The sequence below is a fragment of the Perna viridis genome, chromosome 4 (genome assembly GCF_037379345.1).
Source record: "Perna viridis isolate PV_CMFRI_1.1 ecotype Kerala chromosome 4, ASM3737934v1, whole genome shotgun sequence".
Classification (NCBI taxonomy): domain Eukaryota; kingdom Metazoa; phylum Mollusca; class Bivalvia; order Mytilida; family Mytilidae; genus Perna; species Perna viridis.
Window position 1 is genome coordinate 22,057,332 of NC_142448.1, and position 20,699 is coordinate 22,078,030.

Here is a 20,699-nt window from a genome sequence, read left to right on the forward strand (position 1 = left end):
GGTATAATAAAGTATAGAATATAACATGTTCTTATATTATTGTTTATGAAACTTTACTACTGTGATGAGAGATAATGAGGAAATTCAGTGTCTTTCTCCCGTTTACCATGTTCATATACTGAACCGTTTTAGCGTCAGGACTTGGAAATCCAGCACACCCCATTACATATATTTAAGTTTCACTTAGTCACGTATTTATTTTTTGGGTTTTTGGTTACGGTGACTTCATAAGCAGGTAATAATTATTGTTTGGGTCAATATCGGGTATGATTATTCAATGAGGCTTTTGCTCACTGTGGACTCTGTGCTGCCACGGGAATATCAAACAACTAACTTGTTCCATAAAAGAGAGGCAGACTAACAAATGTATAAAGTATCCAACTGACCTGCCAAAATTCTGGAACATCATTTCGAGTTTTTTTTTTCACAATGACCGTTCACAATCAGGACCAGCGTTTTAGATATGGACAAATGTCGATTTTAAATCATGTTATCGAAGGACAACATTACAACCTGTGCAATCATTACATGAATGTTCCATAGGATATCCTTTAAAACAATCTTTGCGTAGGGATTTTTGATCTGGCGAAAAATATGACTGGTGTTACTAAAAATAGAACCGCTGAGCTTAACTCATAAAAATCTTGCAGGGTATAAAATTGTTCAGCTTGTTGGGATGGACCTATGGTCTAACTAACCACTTCCGGGTCAAAGGGCCACCTCCCATGTAGTACCAAAAGCACACTGAACCTAGATGTATGCATTGTAAGTGCATTATTTGTGTGTATTTTGATTAAAAGTAGTCAAAATAAAGCTGAGAATGTGTACTTTAAAATCATATATGTAATTAACTACAACAGTGTATGAATATTGTTTACATGTGTGAGTAATTTGCCTCCATGCTGTCAGTTAGCAGAAAAGGTAAAAATGTGGATTTTCAGTATTATATATTCAAGTAAATTTTGTGAAGAATTTCTACAATCATCGTACCATTAGCATAATGATTTTGGAAGCCTTATTTTCCAAGCTTTGCAACGGTATGCAACTTTAAGATGTCATTTGTCCTGGGAATTCACAGTGAAACTTTGAAAATTACTTTTTTAACATGTAAAGTAATGGAAACGTTAGAAGTGGTTAGTGAGACCTATGCTGAATTTGAGTTATGGGTCTTTTGTTCAGAACTTTGAGAATCTTCTCATCTGGTAGTACTGGATGGATTTTTATCAAACACTGTATGAATGCTTAACAATGTGTAGAGATTTTTTGTGTCCAAAAACATGGCCACTATTACTAAAGCTTGAGGATTTGTGAAAATAACTAGAAATCCAATGGGTTCACCCATATTTTCACAGTGTAAAATTAAGCAATATGGTAAGACGGATCAATGCCGAAATTTTCATAAAGATCTGTTGATCGATGTCGGAGTTATTGCCCTTGAAGAGTCAAAAGAAAATGACTGAGAGATTTCATAAATAATATGAAAACTGGGAGGATAACGATGGTGCTTTCTATTGATTAAATGATTCTTGTGACAATAGTTCAGTAGGGTCAAGAATCCAGCTTTAGAAGGCTAAAAAGGCTATTATTGACCAGGTGAGCGATTCAGGCTCTCTAGAGTCTCAAGTATAAAGACGAGTAGATCTGTACCGGAGAAAGAACGGAAAGAAAATATCTTCACGTTTTTATATTCAATCGACAATCACAATGACGGCTGTTCTACTGTAAGATTAGGGCGAATAATACATCAAATTTCGAGCACCACCATACTGTCTGTTCACAGGCTTACATTAAAGTACAATTTTCTTGATTTGTCATATCCGCACTAGCTTGCAATAAATTCTGGAAGATTATTTTCAGGTTTTTTTTTACTTACTGAATTACTAAATTTCAGTAAAAAATAGCAAAAAGCATATAATCACCTTATTGTTAATATGGCAAAGCAGAAAAGACGTCCAAGTGACAATCGCCTAGGCAGTCATATTAAAAAAATAAAAAAAGAGTGTCAAACCAGTTCAAAATGGAGTAGGACTTGTAACACCGATGTAATGCCTGGTAAACTCTTGTCAGTTAGACCCAAATATTCATTAAGTCGTACAACACCACTGGGAGTCAACACTAAATAATAGGATAGTATAAAAAAAAAATAGTGGAACAAGACAACATATTACACGTGTTATGATATACTGTATATGTATAACACTATGTTCCAACAAGTCCGGTGGTATTCATTATACCCCCGGGCTATAAAGAAATTCTGATATCAGCCCGTCCGTCCCCAGTTATAATCTGCAACTCCCCTAAAAACCGCTGAATATAATTTGATATAACTTTTACAAATTCTTTAACACGTATTGTCATTGGTCGATAAAAACAGAGGGGCTCCTAACCCGCAACTTCTCTGAAACCGCTGAATGGAATTTGATGAAACTTGCATGTCTTTAATACATGATGCCATTGCTCCTATTTGTTTTTTTTCCCATCTGAATGACTTATGAGGTTTCCTTAATGGTTAATTGGGAGGAGGCGGGATATTACCAAATGAGCTTCGTTCACAGTTGAAACGAATACGGAGAGTATTATTTACCGTAATAAAAAAGTGAATTCGAACACTCCATACCGGCGCGTTTTACTTCAATGAGAAATTTACCAGCGACGATGTAACCAACATAATTATTAGATGCAATTACTTCTCTATCTGTTTTTTTTTTATTACGGTTTGTGAAAAAATACAAATTACGGAGATAGCTGTGGACTAGTTTGGAAATGAAAATCTTGCTCTTGATTAGTATTTTTCAGGATAAGTTCAACTGGTTTTATTTTGTTTTCAATTCTGTCCAGTCGTTGCTTTAAAGATTGAAAATTGTCACTTATTCCTTTGTTTGCTTCTTGTAGTATTATGCGCCCCTCGTCTTTCGCATGTTTGGCTTGAAACTTCTCTAGCATATTCATTTGTTGTGTTTCTCTCTTTTCTTTGACCCTTACTACTTTTGTCATAGAAGTTGGAAGTGTCTTATCTCTCCGATTTCTGATTTTTTCCGCTTTCTCCAATTTCTCTTTGATGCGAGCACGTTTTTCTTCTTTGTCCCTCTCTCGTTTTTCTCTGAGTTTGGCATATCTTTTCTCAAATTTTCTAGCTGATTCGCCTGTAAAATATTGAGTGTGCGTGAGGCCATAAAACCGTTTGATATTTTATGCAATATTAAGAGTTAACAGTTTCAATTAAATTTTAAAATGTCAGGTATAACAAGCTTTTTGACTGTGTGCAAATATAAGGTCATGGTAAAAATATGGACCACATGCATTTTTTGGTACTATATCGAATTCACCGTCTTCTTAAAAGCCCAACCCAAAAGAGCCTATAATGGAGATTACAGTTTTTATATAATCACCATCACCATATGATACCTTTTGCTCTGAGATGTGCTTGATGCAGTTGTTCCTTTGCTGCCATCTTCTGCTCCATGTCTTCAATTTTCGGGTTTCTATCAATTTTTTCCAGTAGTCTTGGCGGTTTCTTTGTAAAGGTAAAGTTGTTATCTGTTCCATTTCTATCTTTATGCATCAGGTAGATGAAGGACGTCCCATTTTTCTTTTCGCGTCTATTGATTGTGTTCCCTGGAATAATGCCTTCATTCTCTAATCCTTCCAAAATAACTTTCTCTGGTATACGTGGACGTTGAAAAGTTTTTGAATCTTTCTTGTTTGCAAATAACTCGCTAGTTTGTTCAGATCCTTCTGTTATCGAGTTTTTCATATCGTATATGACCTACACGCGGCAATGGTCGTAATGGCCGTCTGCTCAAAACTGTTGTTGATGACCTTGACGTCATAGTTACTGCCCTTTAGTTCTACAAGGTTCCAGACGAGTTCCAGAAATCAAGACGACGACATAATATGAAATCAGCTTATGGTAGTTAGACAACTTGTTTTTTTTTGTGTTGGAATGTTTCAAAGTAGACCTACTGTTTGTGAAATAATGAGAACTGGAAATTTCAGGAAAAATTGAGACAGAAATGGTAGAAGTAATAGTCCATAGGCTGGGAGGGTCCAGTGTGTACCACTCTCACTCATCAACTTCATGATGATTTTCAGGTACTTTTATACTTCCCATTACCGAATCAATTTGTCGCCTAAGAATACTCTCGGATTCTTTTTCAGTATAAGCCTATATGTGTACCCAACTGACACAAAAAGCAAAGGTTTCTGTGACAAAATTGTTTAAGTTAAGTTTTTTTTTAACTATTTCTAGGTCCCATGTCTCAGCTTTGTATAATGGTACCCAAAAAAAGTTGTGGATACATGTAGGATTTTGGAGAAAAATGAAAAATATGTAACCCCTATAGCACCGAAAAATCGCTTAAATTTATCTTTTTTCAATGTCAAAAACCCTAGAGTATCTATGCTTCAGTAAAAATGGCTTTTTTTGGCATTTTCTGTATTGATACTTCTGCGGTTCTTTTGATGATTTATGGCGATTTTCATAGTCAGAACTAATCAAAATTGTAAAAAGATGAGTTTTTCGATTTTCCCATAAAAAGTCGCATTAAATTTAATTTTACAAGTTATTGCTCTACCAAAAATTTCTTCCTGAAAAAAATTGCCGGAATTGTAGTCATACGCGACTCAAAGTAAATCTATCCACCAGGTGGCGCTAAAAACTGGCTAGATATCACTCTAAATAAAGAACAACTCTGTCAAGAATTTTGGCGCGGAGGGGGGGGGGGTAGGAAAAATAGTAATGGATGTCTTCATGGATGTGTATAAATGTCATTGTATTTTATTTAGAAATGCCTCAGATTGCCGCATGGGCAGGTCCGTCAGATCGATTTGTAGCGTCAAGTCTTTATTTTGGTGTGCTGTTGTATGAACTGCGTAAATATATCAGTGGGTTTCGCTAAAAAGTAAACATGAGATCAGTTAAATCATTCAATATAGCTTTTTTAAACAAGAACTATGACCGACGCATATTTTCTCTCTCGTAATTGATACCCAAATCTGATTACTTTAAGATTTTATTTGGTGAACTGTGTGATTTCTGTACTATGTTTCATATCAGTTATTTTTCGAACCATTATTGCAGCCGAATATCGGTTGTTTTCCCCTGGAGACGTTTCCCAAAATGTTAAAAAAAAATTTCCAAAGGGAGGAAAATTCCCAATTGTCAGGCATATTATTTTGAAAACCAGGTAAAGAAGCCAGTGAAATGTTCCTCGAGACATTATTACTCAGCCGGGTACTTTGTTTACATCTGGGGCATATTCCGGACACCGATGCAAGGAAGCCTTAAATTTCAAGGTTGCTATCACATTTGTCCAATAAAATGCGAGGTTGTAAGTTGCCATGTTTAAGCTTCATGGATATCACGTGATGTCAGAAGCGAACTCAGTACCGACCGCATCGGAACTAGCAAGTTACTGTGGAGGTTGTCTTTTTGAAAGTTGGGATCGGATATGGTGGAGGAGTTGAAGGTAATGATGGTTGGCACTGCTGATGCTGTTGATAAAAGTAATAGGGTTGTATAACATCTGTGGGTATCCTTACGGCATGGAATATTAGGGCTTGTATGGTTCTGAGCTGTTGATACAGTTTCTGTAGGTTTTGTGATGGTATGTCATTACATGTCGTTACATGAATTGTTACATGAGGCTGTTTGTTATTTATCTCATCATCTATTTTAAAAGGTTTTCTTTTCTGACTTGACTAAAGTGCCTTTGAAAATTCACTAATGTCATCAGTTTGGTCATGTTTTGGAATATCACCATCATTATAATAATCTAGAGCAGGCCAGTCACGTATAAGCAGATGACTGTTCATTGCATATTTTACTGCATCAACAGCCTTTGTCTTGGTCTTGAAATGCCTCAATTTTATCCATTTCAGTTTTCTCTTCAAATATTGCTGACTCTATTTCCTTTGTATCTTCCTCTGGTTCTTTCCTCATTCTCTCAACTTTATTTTTGTGTTTTTCCTCCTTTCCACAAAACTTGTAGGGTATGCAAGGGTCTTTCAATGTTTTCCTGTTTGGTCATTGAAGCATCAAGCTTCTTATTCAAATTTAGAATTTTCTCTGACTGTTTACTATGAAGCTTTGATATACATGCACTCCCATATTGTTGATTTGTCCATCAATGAAGAATCGTCGGTAGAAGTTTCCTTACTGCACATTGCAGAGTTTAAGTTCATTATGGATTCAATTTTTCTTCTGTGGCCAAGAGCTGTAACTTCATCTTTGAAAAATTCATCTAAATCATCTTTTATCTTCATTGTTTGCTTATTGTTCTTACCTCTGTAAATCCATTGGTGTTGAAAATTACTGCTTATTTTGAATATTCGGATTAAGTTGCAGAAAGAAGTATCGAAACTCATTTTGGTAGTAAATTGATAAGCACGAAGTAACATCCAGAAAATGGAGTTCAATTCAAGGCTTGAGAAAAATTATTCTTTAAAGGTATTGCTGTGAATAATGTAGTACTGTTTTAGACTGTTCAGGAAGTTCCGCATTTGTTCCGGGCGTATCATAAGAAACCTGTTCCCTGTCTAGACCCTATGAGTTGCAGTTCACCCTAAGCACTCCTGGAAGACGGGTGTCTCTTAGATTGCTGCGAGCTGCAAACAGAGACCTGCAAAACCAAATCTTATTAAAAAGTTCCATTGACCCCTTCCTGTTTAAGGTAGGGAGCTGCCATTCAATACTTACATTATTTGTCCGAGTACAACATTGACATCAGAAGTAATTGGACTTTCGACTGGAAAACCGGCTTGTGAATAGTATTCTTGAATTGGAAAGAAATTTTGAAGTTAATGCTAACCATTGCAAGAATAATTTCTCAAGTACCTCATATTTAACATGGAATTATTACTTTGATTAGGTTTCAGTTTTACTTTAATCTGTGTATTCAATTGTTCAAAAAGTTAATTAGCTACATAGTCGTAGAACTACTAGTATAATTATTTGTTTTACTGATATAAGCAATGGATTATGTTTAGATTAATAGATAATCATGGCCGACACCCAAATTAATATAATTAAAGCTTCTCTAGCGGAGTTAAAAAATATTAAGGGAACTGGTGAAGTAAAGGCGACGGCCATGATTAAGTTAAGAGCAGAGAAGAGAAGATTAAGTCTTGATGAGTTGTCAAGCATTCCAGTAATTTCAAGGACTACGTAGGAGTCCCTGATACGCGAGAATGTTATTACTTAAGAGTCTGAAAAGATTTTGCTGAATTCTGTTGGTGCATTGAAGAAGGTTATCCAAGCTTCTAAGACGTAAAATATGACCATGACTAGTAAATATCGGGAGAAAATTGACAATCTTAAAGACAGATGGAGGTGATGATGAATGCCCAAATATATGCAAGAAATAGCTAGGTATCAATCTATTGTTTCTAGGCAAGATGAAAGATTTATCAAGGGTACCAAGATCCTAGCGGAGGGTGCTAAGGGACAATTTAGGGCTACAGAAGCAACTAGATCAAGAAGACAAATTGCTGATAAAGAGGTTAACGGTAAGAATCCAGTGCTGTGGAAAACATTGGGTAAAGATGCTGGAGTACACATTCAGGCCATTTGGCTCCAAAAAAGGTGAAAGGTGATTGGCGGGCACAGCATATGCACTTTGAGATTGTAGTAGGTCGATATCAGTGGAAAGGTGATGAAAGGGTTTTTGAGTTATGGGAAATTTTCGGGACAAGTCACTGAATTTATTTAGCATCTGTCCTGCTAGAGTCCAAAGGAAATTTGATAATTCATGTACATAATGGAAGAAAGTTTTGGGAAAAAAGAGTTACCTCATATTCTTCGTGAGTTTTAGCAGGATGTAAATGAGGGATTGGAGGAATTGCTGGAGGATTTCGATGACAGAACTCAAGAATTGGCTGTAGATGGTTACCCTGATACTCCAGATTCACTGAAGGAGACGCTAGAAACAGATGCATTCTTAAAAGGTTGTCTAGATAAGAGGGCGGCACTTTTAGCATAAGATAAAGTACTCGAGACACTCAAGCAAGAGGAACAGTATGTTCGTAGTGCTATTGCCAATAAAAAGTGATCACGGGAGGTAAGAAATCTGATGTAAAGAAGTAACATTTAATGAGGATGTATGAAATGGAAATGTGGAAGCCGATGGGTGTTATGAAGTTAGGTTGATTGGCAAGGAGGAGGAGAAAAAAATCCAAGTTAAGCGACTTTGAGAAAAGGCTAAGACATACTGAAGATGGTATGTCCGAGACAAAATTGATGGTAAAAAGATTCTGTTGTGTTGTCGGCAGGTCAGAACCAAAGGTCGAGATCTCCTAACAAGGACCGCTTCCGTTGTCATGGACGATCAGGAAATGGATTCTTCCTTTGTGGAGAAGCTGGTTATTTTGCTAAAAACTGTTCTATTCTTTTGACACCCAGACCTGCACGGGGCTCTACTTACTGAGGGCATTTACATAACTGTGGCAAGCTCAAAAACTAAATGGAAATTTACGGCTGCAAATACATCTGACAAGGTTATTTTAGGTATGTTTTTTTTCTCACTTTAAGGCTGCAATTGACTTGTCTACTATTGTTATTCAACAGGGTTATATTCAAGCTACCCTCCTCAAGAACAGTGATGGATCTACAGTAGCTGTGTACATGGTTCTCTCGAGTTACAAGGTAGCTGTACCCTCTAATTCAGTTAAAACTCTGAATATGGAGACTGATTGATTCACTGGAAAAGAGGTGATAGTACTTCCAACTCAACAACTTAAAGGTTTGTTGGATACTCTTGTTCTTGTCTCAGGAGGTAAGGAACACATTAAAAAATGGTTATCCCATCGGGGTAGGTACGGAGTTCGAAAGTATTGTCCCACGAGAAGATATTGATTCCAATACAGACAACGTAGAAGTAAATGAGATTCTCTAGAAATGATGGTGTGGGGTAACCAGAACATATAAGGGATTTATTTTACAAGACTTTTCAAGGTATGTCCATAGAACAGAAAGTTCAAGTTTTCAAATAATTGATGAATATCGGGGGGTATTTGCAAAAATGACTTAGATCTCGCAGAAGATATCCAACATTGGTTTAACACTGGAGATACAAACCCAAACATGCTCATTGGAGACATTAAATCTGAGGAAAAAGAACAGAAACATCTATAACAGATGAAATCTGGTGGATATGTTGTTTATATGTAGATAAGCATTTATACATAGACAGATGTAATGTATGTAATTGTAAGCAAGTGTGAAGAAAGGTATCCGGAACGTTACCCCTTAGGTAATCTCCACAGCATCAGCTGACTTATTTTCTTGAATTGTTATGGTATACACATCTGCACCATGGAAACTGATTTGTTCAGTGTGTTATATATTTCCTTTTCTCTTTCGTCTACTCTGGATTTGACTTTTTATGGGCAACTCGGTGGGTGTTTCTAGAAAAGCAGAGGACGCTTACCCTACCGGTGCACCTGGTCCATGCTCCCAGTTTTTAGTGGAGTCCGAGTTGCTCATTTACTTTTCTTACTTTGTTTTATTTTGTTTATTTTATGTTCTTTATTGTGTGTGTCTGTTCTGTTTTTCATGGCTGATCTTTGTCCCTGGATTACATTCTTTTGATTTCCGCTAGAATCTTTCAAAATATCTTATTTTGCATGAAGTTTAGGAACTAAAATTGCGAGAAAATGAATCGAAAAAGTTTTTTTTATTTTTTAAATTCTTTCCACTTCATCCAGTCATGCTCTTATCCTGTTCAAGTTTCTTAGAGCCTGATATTTTATAAAACATTGTATTTGGCTGTTAGTTTAGGAAAGGCATCCCTCATTTGAACTAAAACTCAGTAATATTTTTTTTAATATGTTACCATGGCTACTGTTTTTTTTTATGACAATAATCATTAATTTACTTATAAATTACTTGAACCTCCACACACCAAGGATTAGAAAAATATGTACTTTTTTATGAAAAAAAACACACTAAAAATGTCTGTGTTGACTGCCTGAAAACAGATTATTTCAACAAAATGAGACCGAATTTTCATAATTGACCTAACCATATTGTACTTATACTGTTGCCACAAAAGATGCATATCGAATTGCTAACAGAGTCGTGTCTGGATAAACTGGAAAGGGCAGTGTTTGAATGAGCAATGTAGACACGGCAGCTGGATAGTGGCAACTCTGAATTGACCCCAGAGATCGTAATAAAACAGCTTTAGTAACACGATAAGGTCTATTTGAACATGTAAGTCTTTCGGGCTTTGTTATTCTCCTGTCACCTGTAACAGAGAAATGCAGAAAGTTCTACAGGCAGTTACTTTGAAAGAGTCTCTAGCCTACCTGGAAGATATTGTCATCCTAGAGAATATTTTTGAAGATCACATACTACTACACAAATTCAAAACGCAGGCGCTAAAATGTCAAACTGAAACCCTCCAAAAGTAATCTTTCTTCAAAAGCATGTTAAGTTTCTTGCGAAGATAGCCGAGGCGGAATTTCAGTGGACCCAAAAAATATTAGTGCAGAACTGGACTGCACTCCAGAACAGAAATGACCTTGAATCCTTCCTAGGATTTACATATTATCATCAAAAATGGTAGAAAGCTTTAACTTCTTCTTCAACTTTAGCTTATATATATCTTTGTGCTCCTTTTATTTTAGATGTGGATGCTTCAGAGAAATCAGTTGGAGCATACCTGAGTTAGATACAGGATTGATTGATTGATTGATTGTTGGGGTTTAACGCCAGAACAGCAATATTTAAGCTATATCCAGGCGATGAAAATGAAATGGATGACAAAATGAACATGAAATGATGACAGGAAAAATGGGATGGGACACAAGGATAATGGGGTGACAAATTTTGATTGCCACTGGTAATATGGAGAGGTGTATATGATCAGGCAAATTAACGTCCTAGAATACCACGCCCCGTGCAGGTCCGGGTGTTATAAGAGTAGGACTGCAGCAGCGCTAAGCTTGTCGTAAAAGGCGACTAAATAGTGCTCAGAAACGTAGCCGGGGGCTAGGCGCTCTGCCCACGGAGCAACTGGGATGTGTGCCCCAGATGATGGAATGGGGTACCCCTGGCGTGTTACATGCTGGGGTTGCCAGGCTATAATACGGAAAACCTGACCGCAAACCATAGTGTTGCACCGGAAAGATGTCACGTTCCTCGCACGTTAAAGAACCCTGCTCTGGTATTCGATAGTAGGAATCTTTGCGCTCTGCCACAGGAGACTAAACTGCCCGACCTTACCCATCCCTCCCTTTTTCTAGTGGCAATCAAAATTTTTCGACCCTATTATCCTTGTGTCTCATCCTTTTTTTTCATTTCATGTTCATTTCATGTTCATTTTATCATCCATTTCATGTTCATCGTCTGAATATAGCTGAAATATTGCTGCTCGGACGTTAAACCCCAACAATCCATGAATCCTAGAATACCACAGAAGTAGTCTTTTACGTGCAAGGAACGAGGCATTTTCCCAACACGTTACACAACTATTGTTTGCGATCAGACTTTCCATATTATGGCCTGACGATCCCAGCATGTAACATGCTAGGGGTAACCCATTCCATTGTACACACAACCTAGTTGTTCTCTAGGCAAAGCCCTCCGTGCAGGTCCGGGTGTTAAAAGAATAAGCCTGCACCAGCGCTAAGCTTGTCGTAAAAGGCGACTAAATAGTGCTCAGAACCCTAGCCGGGGGCTAGGGCGCTCTGCCACAGAGCAACTGGGATGTGTGCCCCAGGTGATGGGATGGGGTACCCGTGGCGTGTTACATGCTGGGGTTGTTAGGCTATAATACGGAAAACCTGACCGCAAACCATAGTGGTGCACCGTGTTGGGAAAGATGCCACTTTCCTCGCACGTTAAAGAACCCTACTGTGGTATTCTCCCGGAGTATGAACCATAGGGCTCCGCCACAGTAGGCTAAATTGCCTGACCCCACCCACCTCTCCCTATTGCCAGTGGCAATCAAAATTTGTCGACCCCCCCCCATTGTCCTTGTGTCCCATCCCTTTTTCATTTCATCATTATTTCATGTTCATTATATCATCAATTTCATGTTCATCGTCTAAAAATAGTTAAAATATTGCTGCTCGGACGTTAAACCACAACAAACAAAACAAACAAACTGTAGGCAGAGCGCACAGGACGTTAGATATAGGATGAGAGTTCAGTAGTTATTCACTGGGGGAAGTCTGTCATCTCAACATGGCGGAGGAAAATTTGAAAGAATGTTTTTCATTCTTAAAGATGTTCATTCAAGACGTTGAACAAAATAAATATCATAAAAAGATCGTAATTCGTAATAGCTTGGAATTTGATGCGGGAAGTTTAAGTGCATTATGTATGATTAATGAAAAGGTAAAAGGCAAGATGACCGTCGTTTTCAAAAGATAACCATAACATGCAACAAGAGATGTCCTCAACATACAGAAACAAACAAAAAATATCTTTTAACGAGAGTTGGTGTTAGGAGCAGTCGACTTGTCGAAAATACCCTCTTTGTATATAATATTTTAGTTACTTTATGTTCTTTGTCGTGTTTGTCTGTTTCCGTACCTGGTGTTTTCAATGTCCATGGATTACATTCTTTTGATTTCCCCTAGAATCTTTGTTCCCTTGGTTACTCTACATAGGAAACTATTGTGTTCATTTCATTGAAGAATCTGAAGTGTTGGGTCTTTGCAGAGACGATAGCCGAATGTTTACATTTTCACACTTTGACAGTTCCTTTCGTTACAATTAATTGTTACAATACCTAGACATACTTTCTAGTGCCGTGTCCAGCGCTACAGGCTAGTGCAGTGAATGCTGCAGATTTTGCATTTATAAGGTTTACACGTGTGTTTATTAATGTTGCACATAGATGTGGTTGTTTACTTATAACATTTTGCTACACCCTTCGAGTGGACATGTAAACGATTTATTTTGTCTGGTTCTTGTACGTGGACTGGTACAAAATTGGCGTCAAGATTGATGCTAAATTGTTAAAAACGTCGAAATGTTTGAAATGTGTCTATGGTCACAAGGGAAAGAAATAGTAGTATCTTTGATCTATGAACGTGTCTATAAGGCAAATGTGAATGGCAAAACATATACATGTATTCATTGCTTACAACCTTTTTTTTTATATTTCGAAACGTTTTGGATAAAGGCAAGAAAAAAGTAGTGCAAGTAGGTAGGGAAAACTATTAATATTTAATTTTTTTCAAAACCATTTTACATTGGGTTTATGGGGAAACAATCGAGACTTTAACGATCGCCATAAAATGTTTAGGGTAGACGCAAAATACCGGTGCAGGTATAGTAGCAGCAAACATACATATTATTTTTTCTTTGCCTAAGTTGTGGGGTCCAGTAGATGGTTGTCCCCCTTCTGCAGAAAACAAAATGTGAAAAATGGAAAAAATGAGCAAATAAAAGCCATTATCTCCCAATTTGCAAATTTTTGGATTAGGCCCATCTTTTTTTTAAATACGAAACCTAGATCCGCCCTTGTCATACATTTCATTCATGAATGAATACATACTTTTAATACGGATGGTATACATATACATGTATCCTCCCAAATATATGAATTCCAAGTGGAAAGACTGCTTAGAGGTGTTCACTTCTACATGATAATCTTAACCCGAACTACCGGTTATATCTTTTAATGTGTTTATGAAGTAAACTAATAAACTAGCATGTGGTCTTCCATCCACATGTTTTTGAATTGGTGTTTTTTTACTTCAAAAAAGCATAAAATTAGAGTCTAGACTTAAAAAGAGACGCGAGGACATTATTTGGTGATACGTATTAAATCTCTATACTTCCAAAACCCGTTACCCGTCCGTTAGTCTCTTGTTTGGTTACGGTCATCTCTCCGATATTTTTACTGTGAAATTTCTTAGTAATCATGCATTTTACACACATGCATCCCGCATCAAGCTAGGAAAAATTACCAACTATTTATGATATTTATTTTGCTCAATATCTTGAAGGAACCACTTGATGAAAGAAAAACATTTGTACTCGAATTTTCGAAAAAATTATGCTTCTCTACTTGCTGACCTTTCACTCTTATGAGGTTGACTTTATAGCTGATCTGATCCAAAAGAAGGAGCATCGTTTAACTAGATCCCTTAATCTCAGTTTTTACGGTATAGATGACGTATGATCGTTAAACAATCCCAATTTCGAGGATTTTATTCATCGCATCTACCCAAAAGAACTTGAGATAAAGGATAATACAGGCACTGTGAAGTCAACCTTATATCTTCACCTACATTAGAGATCGATGGTAAATTGATGTATTGACCAAACTATACGACAAACGCGATGACAATCCGTATTGTCAATTTTTCCTTTCATCTGTGGCAGCATTCCTTCAGCACTATGGAGTTTTCATATTACAACTCATACATTATTCCAGAGCCTGTCGTTACTACGCAGACTTTTGTATCCCGCTAGACTTCTTACAATTAGGCTTCTGGAACAGGATTATGTTGCTACACGATTGCAGTCATTACTATAGAAGTTTTATGGTCGTATCATGGACTCTCGGATCGTTACAGTGTATCCATTTGCAGTTTAAGATGGCTTCTTACTTTGAAGGACAGTTAGCACGATGGTTGAAGGTGTTGTCGCAATATAATATTGTCATCGATCATAGGGCAGGTAAGAAATGTGTGAATGCAGAATCCTTATCCAGGATACCAGACACTCTTATGGAATGTAAAGCTTATGCCTCAGATGTTCCGTTGAATGATCTACCATGTGGTGGTTGTATTGTACCAGGGCAGGCAACCAATGGGTGACTTTTGAAACTGAGGTAGATGATATTGGGTCGTTGGACACAACAGAAATTTGTAGTTCTCCTACAGAAGATACTAAAGTATTCTGTTTCAACTTCAAATCATGATCGTTCTATGGGCGCTATTATTGCCTGGTTAAAATCTTTATACAATCCGATTCATCTTGTTCTATCTTTGGGAGGATATATTAACCTTAAGAATGTTGTTTCTGACACCTGATAAGTTGAAACAGGAAGTTTTAAGGTACCGTCATGACCTACGTTCCAGTGGACATCTTGGGCAAGATAAAACATTAAAAAGACTGAAGAAAACTGCGTATTGGTATCACGTCTGACTGAAAGTTGTAAATTGCCTAGTGTGTAGTATGTAATCGCCAGAAGTCAAACAGGAAATATAGGAGACAATTTGGTCAATATCATGCTGTGGTTCCTTTTGAGAGACTACATCTAGACATCCTTGTTCCTCTGCCTGTATCACCTAAAGAAAACAAGTAAGTGGTGGTAATAACTGACATATTCACGAAATGGTTTGGGTGTTATCTTGTTCCTAATCAGCATGCCAACACCGTTGCCCGAGCCTTGATGGATAGTACTATTTCACGATTTGGCTGCTTATTAGGGTTACATGCTGATCAGGGTACAAAATGTAGATGGCTCATTACTTCGCCAACTAGTTAACAGAATTATCAATCAGACAATTAGATATTAGGAAACAACAAGATAACTGGGACTCTCATCTCCAACAATTGGCATGTGCTGTTCGCTCTACTGAGAACCGGTAGAACGGATTAACGCAAAATGATGCTTGGAAGAGAAAACATTTATTCAGTTGATCCTGTGTCCATTTCCGTGAAAGAGTTGCGAGAATGCAATGGCGTCAGAAAAGGGACTATGACACTGAATTAATGAACGGTCTTTTAAGGATGAAGATGTGGTGTATAAGGCAGATTCTTCTTGGAAGGGTCCCTATGTGGTTACTGAGGTCAAATCCGCAAACAAAATGAGTAGGTTGTCCATCATGACAGGGTGAAGATTTGGTTTGGACACTGAGATTTACTGATGGGTGCTCAGGTTCAAAGAGAATGCTACGGTCCAGAACATCATAGATCCAATTCCACCGGAAGATTGGTTGTTGTAGGAGGAAATGTTGATCAGTCAGATTTTACAAAATTTACTAGAACAATCAAATTCGGCTAATTTGGGTGAAGGAGTCGGAAACAAATAGGCTTTGCAATAGAGGTTTGGGACACTCTGTAAAGTTTGTTTGAACACCTGTGTGATGTTGGAAGACTTGGGTTTTTTTTGGATAAGAAGCACTAGAATTAGAAGAAAACTAGTGCATGTTCATGATTATGTTTTATAAATGTCTGTATTAGTTTCATGTATGTTTGTAGATAGCTGTGATTCGTGTGATGATAAAATTTTCTTGTATGGTTTCTTTTTATTATTTTTATTTTATATTTCAATATAACGAGAAAAGATATCGTGTGTATGTCAAAGAGAAAACAACCTCACCTACAGGGATGAAAATGTCTGCCCAAGGCCACCCATTGGTCTTTAATGAACAATGAGGAAATCCTAATACCACAGGGCAGGCTGCAGCTGGCCCCAAAACATCATTATACATAGGTACAGCGAAATTGTTGCCCCATATATATATACTCAATTAACAAAATAAACTAAACGTGAAAACAAAATCAGGCATGCAGAAGCCGGAAATTTCTGACTTTGGGCAGGCGCAAAAAATGCGGTGGTGTGATCACAACCCCCCCCCCCTTTTAAAATCTGGCCACTGTGGAAAACAACTACACAATTTAACACACCTAAGAATCAGTTAAATAGGTTTGAGTCCTTTTTACAATGGAAGTAAAGAAACTGAACATGCATTACACAAATGTACAAAGTAAGGACTACTTAAGAAATAATTCGTGGAGGGGGTAGATTTGTACTCATTTTAACATGGGTATGACATTTACATTCGATTATTTAACACCGAGCGACCCCGGAAGGAATTTTTTTTTACTAATATGACAAATACGGCAATTTTTGTGATAAAAATTTCCCTAGTCGTCGCCAAAATAACAGCTACCTGTTCCGTTTAACCTCCCCTGTATGGAAGTTAAATTTGTATATTTATGTCATTGTATGTGTTAAATGTGTGTATATTTATATAATTGATTTCAATTAGATTACTTCTCAGTCGTTAAATCATCGCGTAAATGTTTTTAAATGAGTGTTTTGCCTCGAATCAACAGCGAAAGAAAAGAAACAGTGTGCAGGTGCTAAAGGTGGGGTTGTACCGACATATACTGTTTGACGATATGAAGATGTCATATTAGAATATCATTTAACCGACATGCCAATTCCAGACCGGCTTAAACTTACTAAAAGGTTATGCCCGATTGTATGTAAAATCAATCCAAATTCTTGCCGTGCAGGTTTGGGAATCACGGAACATCATAAGTCATACAATAAGGACACAACCCATATCATGCCAAAAACTGTTTTTAAATGTGGTGTTTTAATTTTATGTAAAGACTCTATGAGCAAATCAGTGTTAATACAAAAAGAAATGCTACCCTTAACGATTTGACAACAATATCATAACTATCCCATACAAAAGAGCCTATTCAACAAGTATAGTTAAATTATTAGTGGAGTATCAAGCTGTCCGCGCTTTGTATAGCATATTTACCGTAAAACAAATAGTGAGAGCATGGAAGAGATGGGAATTGAGGAGTTATGAGGAGGTCTGGAATGACTATAGAGGTAGCAGTACCAACAGGAAGAAAGAGTAATCAAGGGAACCAAAGTTATAGCGGTAATCAAAAGAATGTAATCCAGGAACAAAGACCAGACATGGAAAATAGACATACACAACAAAGAACATAAAGTAACTAAAATTATACATACAAAGTAACAAAAGTAAATGAGCAACTCGGACTCCACTAAAAACTGGGAGCAAGGATCAAGTGCACCGGTATGGTAAGCGTCCTCTGCTTTTCTAGAAACACCCGTCGAGTTGCTCATAAAAAGTCAAGTCCGGGGTAGACAAACGAGGAAAGGAAAACTATGACCCGTTGAATAAATCAGTTTTCATGGTGCTGATGGATACACCATAACGATCCACGATCATGATGACGACCATAAAACTTCTGTAGTGATGACTTCAATCTTGTAGCAACATAAACCTGTTCCAGAAGAAATCTAGATAGATCGTGCTTCATAAGCCCTCCGAATACCCCATGAAAAACTGCAAAATGGAGATGTGCAACATTGGTGAAAATCCGTCTAGTTGGAATAATGGGTACAACGAGTGACTGGGCTGCTGTTGGAATTGTGTTCAATATTAGTATGTAATACTCTAGACAATTTGCTGCAGTTGGTTCGTACATCCTCTGATTTCAGTCAATGCTCCAATGCTTCTATGACACTGAATTAAATGAACGGTCTTTTAAGGTTGCAGATGTGGTGTATAAGGCTAATTTCTCTTGAAAGGGTCGGCTAATTTGGATGAAGGAGTCGGAAACAAATAGGCTTTACAATAGAGGACTGGGACATTCTGTACAGTTTTTCTGGACACCTGGGTGATGTTGGAAGACTTGTTTTTTTTTTCATAAGAAGCACTAGAATTAGAAGAAAACTAGTGCACCTTCATAATTATGTTTTGTAAATGTTTGTGTTTCTCTTACAAATGGAGAAATATGGACAATTATCACTCAATTTTTGAAATTCAATTATTGATATCAAATTGGGTATATTCCAGTAGGTGGCACTTATGGACAACTGCCACGTGGTTGAAGAATCGAAGATTTAGTTTTACGTTGGAATGCACCCGAAAGTTGTGGACTTAATGTGAAGAATGGTTTATACTCTTATCTGAAATTGTAGATGAAGGTGGTAAATATAATATTATTGTTATTAAGGAATGTGGATTGGACAAGAGTTGATCCCACAAAGATATACAAGCAAAATTTGAAGAATTTGTAGGATTTATCAATAATAAATTTGAATATCAACTTCATTTCTTTGATGACACAAATGTACGCTTCAAATGATTATTTTACCATCAATGTACTGCACTCGAGATAAGGCGTAGATTCCTTTGATGTGAAAGATGGCCCCCAAACAGCTTAGAACTTTTACATTTTTTATGCAGCTCTGGACCTTAACAATGACAAACTATCAAAGGGGATTTCTGCTCTGTTTCACCAGGGGACGTTATGGTAATAAATAATCGTGACTTTCATCATTCAAACATTTTCGAGCAACTATTCATGAGCTAGCATTCCACAGTTTCATTTAGTTTCGCAATTTTGGCTAGGGATGAAAAAATAAATAATTGAAAATTGATGGTTGCTATGGTGATTATAAATAAAGATATCATTTTATTTGTTGTTGTTTTTTTCTGAAAAAGTAAACAAGGGCAAGTGTTTTTTCTATGTTACATTTATTTTCATTGTTGTAAGGACCTATTTTCAATGGCTGCCTGTCCAACATGTGAAAAGGAAAGTAAGTGAATTTTTTACCCTGTACAAATTGGTGAGTGGAATTGGAGGCAAAATAGCTTAAAATCTAACCGGCGATGCCCATAGCAAATGTGATTATTCAAAAAACTCATTGTCCAAAGCAAGAAAATCAAAAAAAATGTTTGTATTTTTCGCGGGAAATCTGTCATTTTGAAGCTTAAAGTGGGTATGTTTTTGTCAGTTTTTATGCATTTTTACATGATTTCTGTGTGGTTTCCATGGTGACATTTTTTCTTGTGTTTTTATTTTTTTCTCTAATAAGTTCATGCATTGAAAAGTCTGTTTTATTAGCTTTCATTTAATATATACATGTATGCACGGCTCTCAATTTTTTTACCAGTGAATCGCTATAAGGAAAACACACACAGAACAAAATATGGCATAGGTTACAAAACTATGGAGTGCTCACTGATGCAATTCTCGGAATCTAATAATATTTTTAGCACTGTAGCTACATCAGATGAAATGTTCAAAGAATAACTTTATTGAGTAAATTTTTGTTAGATTTAAAGCTCACTCATAAAAATTAAAGAGGCATCAGGAACAAACTTCAGAGAAATCTATTTCTTTTTCTTGTTTCCTTTTGTCTCTCCTTTTATATTAAAGGGAATGCAAATGAACAGCTTCCCTGTTCATTTTTAAAAGATTACCAGTAAGAAATCAGAAGAAGGAAAAACACAGGTAAAACACTAGAAAACAAATATACCCAAAGGTTATCACGAGAGGCAAAGTCTAACGTATACGGAGTGAATCAACATGTGTTGGAATTGTCTGATAGTTAAAATCTCCCTGTCAACTGTCCAGTCAATTACCTAAGGCATTTCATCAGGTAATGGTCTTATAATGGAAGATCAACTCTACTCCCTGAAGTTACAGACAGGACTTGCTGTAACAGCCAACAGGTTGACAAAACATCTAGAATATCGAATACAAAGCGGCCATCAAAATTTATTTTTTTTACACCACAGTCGTTTGGGAAAGGATTTTTAAAAAGCATTCATATGTATCATATTGAATAAAATATCAATAATACTTAGTACGGGTACTTACAAACGTTAAACAAGAGGCTCCCAGGAGCCAGAATCGCTCACCTGGTTGAATTTCGCCTTTCAAGTGCAATAAATTTAACAAGTTGTCCAACAATTTTGACTCAAGAAGACTTTGATAGGACTTATCATAAGGATCACTTAAGAAATTGAAATTTCTTTCTGTCTATCAGTTTTCAAGATATTGGCTGAAAACTAAAAAAAAAGACATTTTCCCCTTTCAAGGGCAATAACTCTTACAAGGCGTCGTCTAACAACTTTTATCCCTGAAGACTTTTGTGGAATATGTTCTATGCAGGATACCCCTAGGAACATTCACACCTAGTTTGGTTGCAGTTGATCAATTAGTG

The 20,699-nt window shown here is 36.8% G+C and overlaps 1 protein-coding gene across 1 annotated transcript; it reads right to left on the reverse strand.

The window, feature by feature from the left end:
* Positions 1–2,683: 2,683 nt before the first annotated feature.
* LOC148619325 (uncharacterized) lies at positions 2,684–3,813 on the reverse strand. Its single transcript, XM_088579088.1, has 2 exons — positions 3,406–3,813; positions 2,684–3,143 (listed from the first exon to the last, which is right to left on the reverse strand). The coding sequence occupies exons 1-2, from the start codon at positions 3,752–3,754 to the stop codon at positions 2,734–2,736; spliced, it is 759 nt and encodes a 252-aa protein (XP_088435214.1). The 5' UTR covers positions 3,755–3,813; the 3' UTR covers positions 2,684–2,733.
* Between the last annotated feature and the right edge of the window lie 16,886 nt (positions 3,814–20,699).

What these genes read in the sequence shown, in the direction of transcription:
- LOC148619325 (XM_088579088.1), bottom strand. Translation starts at nt 3,754, where the DNA reads ATGAAAAACTCGATAACAGAAGGATCTGAACAAACTAGCGAGTTATTT. An exon ending in AGCACATCTCAGAGCAAAAG is followed by an intron (nt 3,144 to 3,405) that starts GTATCATATGGT and finishes AATATTTTACAG; the next exon opens with GCGAATCAGCTAGAAAATTT.